Genomic DNA, 10,483 nt, shown 5'->3' on the forward strand with positions numbered 1-10,483 from the left:
ATTCCTAGAAATTCCTTCTTGCACGGCCTTTTTTATTTGAAACATCAAGTGTAATCACAGACTTAGTATACAGGTTTCTTCACCTATGATCAGATTTTGAAAAATAACAAAAATGTTGAAATTGTCAACAAAAAAAGTGGGGTCATGCATTTAGTATATGTATTTGTTTCAAAGATGGCAGTGAAAATCATAAATCTATGTCATTAATCTTGCCACCGCATGTCTTTTAGAAGAATTCTAAGAAGATTCAGTCAAATAAAGCACAGTTGCTCAGCAGACCAATCATGAGCTCTTAATTACTATCAAGAAATCTTAAGCACTAAGCCACCAGTTACAACTAGGAAAATCCGCCGAAACAGGATGCATGATAGCCATGGTAACAAAGACTCAAAAATCAGCCAATAACACAAGTTCAAAATTAATTCAATAACAGTGAGATAACCAAAATCAAGGTGATAGTGAGTTCATGGCATTTCCCAAACTCTCCACCCCAATAGATATAAAATTTACCAAGTTCTGTACAAATTTTGACAACAGAAAATTTATTAATTTGAGTTGATTTATTTCTCCTTAGTATCTTTTCAATAAGCCTCTAGCAATCATTTCATGAAGATGTTTCAGCGCTTGATCATTTTCACCTTTTTCCAACAGAGCACGAATAGTTGTTTCGTAAGTTACAGCATCCAGAGAGCAACCATTGTCTTCCATTTCCAACTTTAAGGCCAATGCTTCATGAAGTAGGCCCTCTTTGCAGAGCCCATTGATCATAACATTGTATATCCTTGTGTTTATGTGATAGCCTTTAATGGAAAGATCTTGAAAAATCTCTTTTGCATTTTCAAGTCTTCCACTTTTGCAGAGGCCATCTATAAGTATGGTGTATGTAACTATATCTGGATCAATGCCACTCTCTTTCATTTGATTGAATAACATAAGTGCCTTGTCATGTTGTTTGATATTGAACAAAGCATCCATCAAAGAATTGTAAGTGATTATATCGGCAGGTTGACCTCGATCATGCATCTTTTCAAGAAGTTCCAAGGCGCAAAGGATTCTCTTTGATTTTCCCAAGCCATCAATTAGAGTACTGTAAGTTACCGTGTCAGGAACCAAGTTCTTGTGACGCATCTCTTCGAAGAGATTCAAGGCATCATCGATCATTTTACTTTTGCAAAAGCCATTAATCATGATATTGTAACTCCGAACATTAGGAAACACTCTATTCTCGGCCATTGTGTTGAATATATATTTTGCCTTATTTACCTGATTAACCAAACAATATCCATCCATTATGCTGCTATAAGTAACCACATCTGGTTTCACACCATGTTTTGTCATCACAGCCAACACATTCTTAGCATCTTTGATCTTTCCTTCCTTGCATAGCCCATCGATCAAAATACTATAGGTACGAACATTTGGAGTAATGTTTCTAAGCACCATATCACTTAACAAATCAATGGCTTCCTTATATTGACCCTCAAGACACAATCCAAAAATGAGAGAACTGTATGTGATAACATTAGGAGAAATTCCCTTAGCAAGCATTTCAGAGAATAAATGAAAAGCCTGACTTACAAGTGTATCCTTGCAGAGGCTATCAATAATTGCGCTGTACATGAAGACATTAGGAGCAATGCCATACCGTGGGATCTTTCTCAACACTTGAATAACAGCTGATGTCTGTCCGGTCTTACAGAGCCCATTGATCAACGTCCCATAAGTGACTTGGTCGAAGTGAAATCCATGAGCCAGCACTCTGTCATGAAAGCGCACTGCTTTTTCAATACTACCACAGAGATAGAGACCTTTCAGGATTGTTGTCAATGTTACTTCTTTTGGGTTAAATATAATTTTGGTCCTAACGTAAAAGCGTAAAATTTATTTCGTCCCGGCCTTTTGTTCATTACAAAATAGTCCCAAAGGTTTAACTTAGTTTAAAACTATCCTTCGAACTAAAATCTCCTTCCCCTTCCCTAAAATCAAGCACAAACACAAGCAGAAACAGAATTAGAAGCAACAACAACAATGAATCAAAAATGAATCAACAATGTAATCAAGTAGAAGCAGGAGCAGGACAACAACAACAATGAATCAACAATGGAATCAAGCAGAAGCAGGAGCAGAAGCAGAAACAGAAGCAGGAGTAGAACAACAACAACAACAATAAAATAATATAATCAATCAGAAGCAGAAGCAACCAGAAGCAACAATAATAAAAAAATCAACAACATAATAGAAGCAAAAACAGAATAGAAGCAGAAGTAGAAGAAGAATGGAAGCAGAAGCAGAAGCCAGCGAGCAGGGACGGATCCAGAAATTTTAATAAGGAGGGGCCAAATTTTAAAACATAAATCTATCACAAAATGAAAAATAATACATATAAAATTATTAAATTACATAATATTTTTTATTTTTTAAACACATGTCTCATGTATAAGTATAGTTTCTTAAAATTTTGGGGGCCGAGACCACTATTCGTCCTCCTCTAGGTTCGTCCCTGCCAGTGAGCCACCCAAAACCGGCATCACAGCGCCGATCCGCCATCATAGCTCTCCAACCCTTTTCTTCTTCTCTCTTCGCGCTACCTTAGCTCACCACCGAAGCCTTCCCCTATTCTTGCCTCGAACTAGAACAATCTGCCATCGAGCACCTCCGCCGAGCCCAGAGGAACAGCGACGGCGGATTGGAGCGGCGAGATCCTTCCCCTTTCCCCTCGCGAATCGCTTCCCCCTTTCCCGCCTTCTCCGTTCTCCCTTATTCAACGTTTTTGTTTCTTTTATAGTTAGGGGTATCTTTGGAATAAAAATAAAAAATTTGATAAAAATGACGATTTTAAAACAAACTGAAACTTTTAGGACCATTTTGTAGCGAAAAAAAGGTCGATGACGAAATAAATTTTCAACCTCTACGTTAGGGACCAAAATCTTACTTAACCCTTTTCTTTTCCCTCATATTCCTTTAAACCAAACAATGTGTTAGTAGCATTTGCTATCTTAGCACTAACGAGTCTATATGTTTGCTTAGATGAGGAATTTTCTGTTCTTTTGCAAATAATCATAAATTCTATTCTATAAAGTTCATTTCCCACATTTTTTTTTACTTTTATAATTTAAATTTTGAGTGATAGATGTATTGAAAGTTGAAACAAAAGGTTAAAAATACACTCCTTTCTTTGAATTGTACTATTTAAAAATCTTACATGATTTTTTGGTTTATGTGCAAAAAATTTCGCACACAGAATACCTAAGGTCCGATTTGTTCATCAATCAAGTTTGAGTACAAATGAGAGGTTAGGTTTTCTCTCCCTCGCAATACCAATCCTCCAATTTGTGTATTATTGTTTAAAAAAAATTAACTTCATATCAATACAATACATTCCAAGTCCCAATAATCCATAACAACGTATAACACGTAATAGAAATTCATTAAAAATAAATGCAGGTAACATTCTTATTCCTTTTGTGGGAATTTATTTTGATCAAATCAGAAAAAAATTCATCATTCTTTTGCTTAAATTCAAGAAACATTCAAGAGTGCACATATTAAAATAACTCAGAATTAAGAACATGATGTTTGAAAGGGTGAATATACAAATAAAGAATTTTTACTATGGTGTTGAAGGGATTATTTATTAAAGGTGGATACTCTAACGAAAAATTTAAATTATCTTCATGTGAGAATGCTTTTGTTTAGCTATTGGATAGTGGATTGTAAGGTTTGATTTTAACATGTTATGAAAGAGTTATCTTTATTTAAAATATGACTAAAGAAATAAATTAAAAGTTAGTCAAATATCTTTATGAGATGTTTTTGACATTTTTATTGGAGTAGGTACCTTTATTAAATGGTGATTCTATGCCAAAGTTTGAGTTCTTTAAAATTGCAGGGGGTGCAGTTTCTTCCAGAGAGCATTGTATAACAGCTGAAGAAGAGGAAAGTGTTTGAAAATTTATCAAAATCATTAAGAAAAATGACGCTATGTGGTTCATGAAGATGTTAGTACCGAATGCTTAATGTATTTTAACAATTTGTGTTTGAGGGCCAACATCCATGAAAGGAAAAATATTTTTAGCAATACAAATAAAGAACGGTTTATTCTGTTTTGACTTTTGACCATGACTTATGATTTATTAATTAAATAAAAAAAAATTAGGTTGAAGTGAAATTGATCCTTGCAAGTACTCTCAAATAATTCATAATCCAAGGCCTATATGTGATATTGAAATTCAGCACAAAAATTTATTAATATAATTTTGTGTTACATATTTATGAAGCAAAAAATACGTGGAGGTAACAAACACTGAGTTAAAAAAGAATGTTTCAACTAAGTGGGTGTTGAAATTTAGATTTTAACCCAAACATTATTACAAGTCGCAATTCACAAGACAATTATATGGACAACTACTTCACTTATTATAAGCGATACAAAAATAGCGTTTGTGCATCACATTGTTAAGCGTCTTAGGCGTAATTATACTATTTGTGATTTAATTAGATCTATTACGTTGGTACCATTTCGTATTTTATCATTTGATTCCTTGACTATAAAGTCAATATTTCATCATTTGATTGCTTGACTATAAGTAGTTTAACTTTAAATTCTACCTTAGACATGAAAAATATTTTGTGACCAAATTATTTATCTTTATGCTGATGACAGTAGCGAAAACATTAATAACTATGTTTCACCTTAAAAAATTCAGAAAAATAGTATTAGTAATTGTGTCACTTTCAAAAAATAAAAAAGGAATAAATTAACATCAATGCACATATATAATTACGAAAACAAAAAGGGAAATAATGATAGATCCGACAAGCCACATATAACAGCCATCTAGTCACCGAAAATGCCATAAAATAAGCAACTACAAAGAAAACACTTAGGTGTGGGTAAAGCAGAATAAAGAATCACAATCATGTGAAGATCTACAAGCATTAATATGGAATCGAAAGATGATCGAGAACAAAACACAAGTTAAAAAGAAAGAGATACAAACAACATTTTGTGATGTCTGACAAGAAGAATCTCACCAACTTTTATCCTTGCAATAGGCCTCTAGATATCATTTCACGAAGAAGTTTCTCCGCTTTATCATTTTCACCTTTTTCAAACAGAGCACCAATGATTGTTTCATAAGTCACAGCATTTGGTAAGCAACCATCGTCTTCCATTTTTGCCATGAGTGCCAATGCTTCATGAAGCAGACCCTCTTTGCAAAGCCCATTGATCATAATGGTGTATGTCGTCACATTTGGAGGATAGCCTTTCACGGAAAGATCTTGAAAAATGTCTCTTGCCATTTTTAAGTCTTCCACTTTTGCACAGGCCATCTATAAGTATGTTGTATGTATATATATCTAGATCAGTGCCACTCTCTTTCATTTGATTGAATAACATAAGTGCCTTGTCATGTTGTTTGATATTGAACAAAGCATCCATCAAAGAACTGTAAGTGACTATATCAGCGGGTAGACCTCGATCATGCATCTTTCCAAGAAGCTCCAAGGCACAAAGGATTCTCCTTGATTTTCCCAAGCCATCAATTAGAGTACTGTAAGTTACCGTGTCAGGAACCAAGTTCTTGCGACACATCTCTTCAAAGAGATTCAAGGCTTCATCGACCCTTTTACTTTTGCACAAGCCATTAATCATGATACTGTAACTCCGAACATTACATCAAGGTCCCATAAGTGACTTGATTAAAGTGAAATCCATGAGCCAGCACTCTGTCATGAAAGCGCACTGCTTTTTCAACACTACCACAGAGACAGAGACCTTTCAGGATTGTTGTCAATGTTATGGTATCAGGCTGAAAACCCATCCTGAAAATCTTGGCCAATACAGAGAAAGCAAGCGTCATACGACCCATGCCGCAACAACAATTAATTACGATGCTCAAAGTAACTACGCTGGGCGCGATTCCCCTGATTTGCAATTGCTGAAAAAGGGAAACAGCGGCGTGGAAATGCTTCGTCTTGGAAAGGGATCCCAAAATCTTGTTAAATTGGATGATGGGAGGAGTACGACGCATAGAGAGCATGCGAGTGAAGGAATCAACAGCTTCATCAACTTGGCGAGTGGATGCGGGCACAGAATGAGAGTGAAGGGATGAGATTGAAGATGAAGAGGAAGCGAAGGAAACAAGATTAGGGATTTTGAGAAGAGAATACCTAAAAATCAAAGTGATCTTTGAGGTTGAGGATGACAACATTTGAGTGATTCGCACATTCGTTAAGTTTGAGGTTGTGCTCTCTGCTCTCTGCTCCAAGACGTAGACAACTTGCTGTCTCTGCGGAAATACTTCTCTCAATTTTAAATTATAACATCAAAATATAAATAATTAAATTTTTTGGTTAAATTACAGTTACTCCCTACAATTTTAAATTGATTTCTATGGTCTAAAAGTTTGTAATTGAGTGCCTGAAAAAAAATTAAAATTTATAATTGAGTTCCTACCATTCAAACACCATTTGATTTAACGGAATATTCGACAGCATATTCACCCCTTGAACATGTGAGTTGCACGTGCAATAGCTAAAATTACAAATGACTCGTTATTTCTTTCTTCCAAATTTTGTAATGACAAAAAATCCGATTGAGACCCTTCGTTATCTTCGCACTTCATCTCCAATAGAATATGTCTCTGCTCATGCTTCCCTTCCATCGTTGGAATTAATCGTCGAGTGTGGTTCGGACTATGTGGAGTTGCTGACTGATTGACATTGTTGACAGTTGAAGAGTGACATTTGCAAGAGAGCAACATTAAAACAGGTAAGAGTTCCTAATCCCTAAGGCTGTGAATTGAATGTTATGATTTGACTCCTTTTTTTATTTTTATTTTTCCAGTAGAGGTTAGAGTATTTACTGTATTTAGAATTTTTCTGATAAATCTTTTTTTTTTTTGTAGTGATGGGAGATTCTGTGTTTACTAATGATCTCCACCATGGTGGTCAGATGGTTAGTAGGAAAGGAGGGAAAGAATACCTTGGTGGAATGGTAGTGGAAGGGTTGCAGTTTGAGTTAGATGAGTGGTTATTACAAGAAATTGTTGCAGCGCCGAAAGAAATTGGATACACAGACAATGCTAAAATTTGGTGGAATGAACCTGGAGTTGCATTGAAGGATAGTTTTAGGGAGTTAAAGCCTGATGGAGATGCAATGAGAATGAGTAAGTTTATAGTGGAATAAGAGACTAACTACTGCCATGTGTATACGGTTAATGGATGTAGACAAGAAAATGGGGTTGAGATAACCTCAAATGATGAGGACTATATATCTTCTGATGGTGAGTACAGTGGTAATAATTTAGTTGAAATAGAAGTGGTAAGTCAATCAGAGTCTTCAAGTGAAGATAACAGGTTTGATGACAGTGCTGATGATGGTGATCATGAGGATCATTTTGACTTTGATGTTGAAGAAGAAAACCAACAAGATCAGCATCCAAATGCCTTTGGAGGTAACAGTGGCTCATTAGGAACAGATGATAATAATATTGGTGTGAGAGTTGGTGTGAAAAATAACACAGAAGGGGTGGATGAAGATGGAGCAGAAATTGATGTTGGAGATATTTCTTTGGGTTATGATACAAAGTCATTGGACAACTATGATGAAAATTCTGATGAGCCTGTAAGAAGAAAGAGGTATCCTAGAGAAGCTGACATGAGTGTTGATTATGAATTTTGGTTGGGGACTGAGTTTAAGTCTATTGCTGAGTTTAAGGAGGCTATTAAGGAACATACATTGTTGAATGGGAGGGACATTAGATATGTCAAGAACGATCAGGTTAGATGTAGAGTCAAATGCAAAGATTTAAGAGGAGAGTATCCATGGATGTATTTGCAAGTAAAGTAGAAAAATCTGGTTGTGTTAGATGAAGACATTGAAGAGCAAGCACACTTGTGGGAGGAATTACAGTGGCCGTCTTGCGTCCAGCAATTGGATTGCAAAGAAAATCACCAATAACTTAAGTAGAGGAGAAGATATGAAGTTGGGTACTGTAATTCAAATAATTCAAGATAAATACATGACAAATATATCTGTGTGGAAGGCTTGTTGGGCAAGAAGAAAGGGAAGGGAAGTTGTGCAAGGGAAGGTAGTGTAGCAATATGGTAGGATCAGAGATTACAGTGTAAAGGTACTGAGAGCAAACCCTAGATCGACATTGAAGCTGAAGTTGGATAGACCCTGTCCAATAATCCAACCAAGGTTTGTGCGAATGTACATGTGTCTCGATGCTGTGAAGAAAGGGTTCCTGGCTGCTTGTAGGCCTATTATAGGACTGGATGGTTGCCATCTGAAGGATGATCATGGACAACAATTATTGGTTGCTGTAGGCAGAGACCCTAATGATAACTACTTTTCCCTGGCAGTTGCAGCAATAGAGACAAAGACTAAAGATTCATGGGCCTGGTTCTTAGAGTTGCTACTTCAGGACATTGGAGACTTTACAAATAAGAAATGAGTCTTTATGTCAGACCAGCAAAAGGCAAGATAGCTAAGTTTAGTTTTCTATGAATTTATTTTTTTAATTTTCTATGAATTTCATTCTTACTTCAGGTGACCATTGATCTCTTGGCAGGGGCTGCTTCAAGTATTTCATGAAATGCTCCAACAAGGTCCACAGCTCCACCACTGCCTAAGACAAAAAATTTTGGTGTAAGGCGCAGTGGAAGACTTAAGATAGGTGTGAGGAAGCCAAAAGCTGGATCAAATGAAACCATAGACCTCACAGAAGATTAGTTTTTTTTAAGGTTTAGGACTAAGTTGTATTAGTTTTTTGGCTGTGGCTATGAACTTTATTATACCCTATGTCCATGCAGGTTCAGTGGCTTATGAACCACTTTTGTCGAACACTATTTAGGATGCTTGTTTTGTTTTACTGCTTTTGTTATGTTTAGCGTGTGGCTTGCTATCTTGGAGAGGCCACTTTGACTATTATTTAATATGAATGTTAACTACTTTACTCTGTATTTTGTTTACTAGAACTTTTTGCAAAGGGATGATATGAATGCAAACAATTTTTCATAATCACTTGTAATTGATAAAAAAAGATGATTACATTCAGCATTAAACATTACACAAATACACTGCAGATACACTTTTTTTCCTAACTCATCAAACTCAGTTAAACCAATACACTGCAAATATTACCACCAACACACAAGTCAATATCATTTTCTGCAATTATTTTTGCTTCTTCATGTCACTCTCCATTCTTCCAATTTGTTGTTGGAGCAATGTAAAATAAGAATATAATCTTCCTACACTTGCTTCCATGCGTCCTATCTCTATATTTAATCTATCTATCTTTCTTTCTTGTGCCTTTATTAGTGCAGCATTCATAGATTCATCCAACCTTACAAAATCTCTAGCATGTTTTGAGCTCCCCTGCGTTTTATTTCTTTGTTGGGTGCATTCAGATTGAGTCCCAGCCTTGTCTTCTTCATCAATCCATTCAAAAAACTTGCATCCTCTACTGGGATAGGATATAAATCTTCTATTAGGATTCATCACAGTACTGGAAGTTCGAAGTGTCAGCAGATCTCTACAAAAGCAATGAGTCCTTCTCCCCTTTCCCATCACCTCTTACTCTCCATCAATCCACTCAAAAAAATTACACTTTGGTAATTTACAACAAGCAACAAATCTCCTACTTGGGCTATTCATACACGATGACGACGAGAGCACCACCACCTCTTCCCCCACAGAAGCATTGATGTCTTCTCTTGTTCATACTCCTGGATGTTGAGCTTCCTTCGGACAACTGGTTTGGGTCCATTACAACTCGAAAAACTCCTTCAACCCTAACAAGGATACTGGACACAGATACTGAAAATACGTTATGAGAAATCGTTATCTTCTCTTTCAAATTGACTCTTTAGAACATTGATTCATAAGGACATTCTGGTAAAATAACAATATTTAACGTTTTCATTCACGCTAAACGTTAGTGGGGACCCAATTACAAACTTTTAAACTGTAGGGACTAACTGTGTAATTTAACCTTTTTTATTTTATATTACTCGATAAATAATTAAATTATTATATTCAAAATTTATTAATTAAGTATTTTTGTTAAAAATATTATTATATAATCTAAATTTTTATCAAAATATTCGTGAAATTTAATTTCTCAATTTTATATAATCTAACTTTTTATTTAATTATTGTTAGTTAATTTATCGACGAAAACAGGGTTAGATCCCAAAACTTTTTTCAATACAAATATCAGTTTCTATAATTGCATTAGCCGCCACATTATAATATTATTCATGCATAAAGTTTTTTTTTTCTTACAATAAACTAATATATAGGAAAAGTCAACTAATAAAACAAATTTATAAAAATGAACTTGCTATGTGTAACCTACGTTATACATATTAAATAAATCAAAAAATTAAATTTTACAAATATTTTAAAAAAAATTATATTATATAATAATATTTTTAACAAAAGTAGTTAATAAATAAGTTTAAATAT

General features: G+C 34.9%; 2 protein-coding genes across 2 annotated transcripts; both read right to left on the minus strand.

Annotated features, from left to right (window-relative positions):
- LOC107641111 (pentatricopeptide repeat-containing protein At1g62930, chloroplastic-like) lies at positions 410-5,175 on the minus strand. The gene is made up of 2 exons (XM_016344616.2): positions 5,051-5,175; positions 410-1,861 (listed from the first exon to the last, which is right to left on the minus strand). The coding sequence occupies exons 1-2, from the start codon at positions 5,173-5,175 to the stop codon at positions 571-573; spliced, it is 1,416 nt and encodes a 471-aa protein (XP_016200102.1). The 3' UTR covers positions 410-570.
- LOC107641112 (pentatricopeptide repeat-containing protein At1g62930, chloroplastic-like) lies at positions 5,198-5,656 on the minus strand. Its single transcript, XM_016344617.1, has one exon. The coding sequence runs from the start codon at positions 5,654-5,656 to the stop codon at positions 5,198-5,200; it is 459 nt and encodes a 152-aa protein (XP_016200103.1).

This window comes from Arachis ipaensis, chromosome B05 (assembly GCF_000816755.2).
Source record: "Arachis ipaensis cultivar K30076 chromosome B05, Araip1.1, whole genome shotgun sequence".
In the NCBI taxonomy this organism is placed as follows: Eukaryota; Viridiplantae; Streptophyta; class Magnoliopsida; order Fabales; family Fabaceae; genus Arachis; species Arachis ipaensis.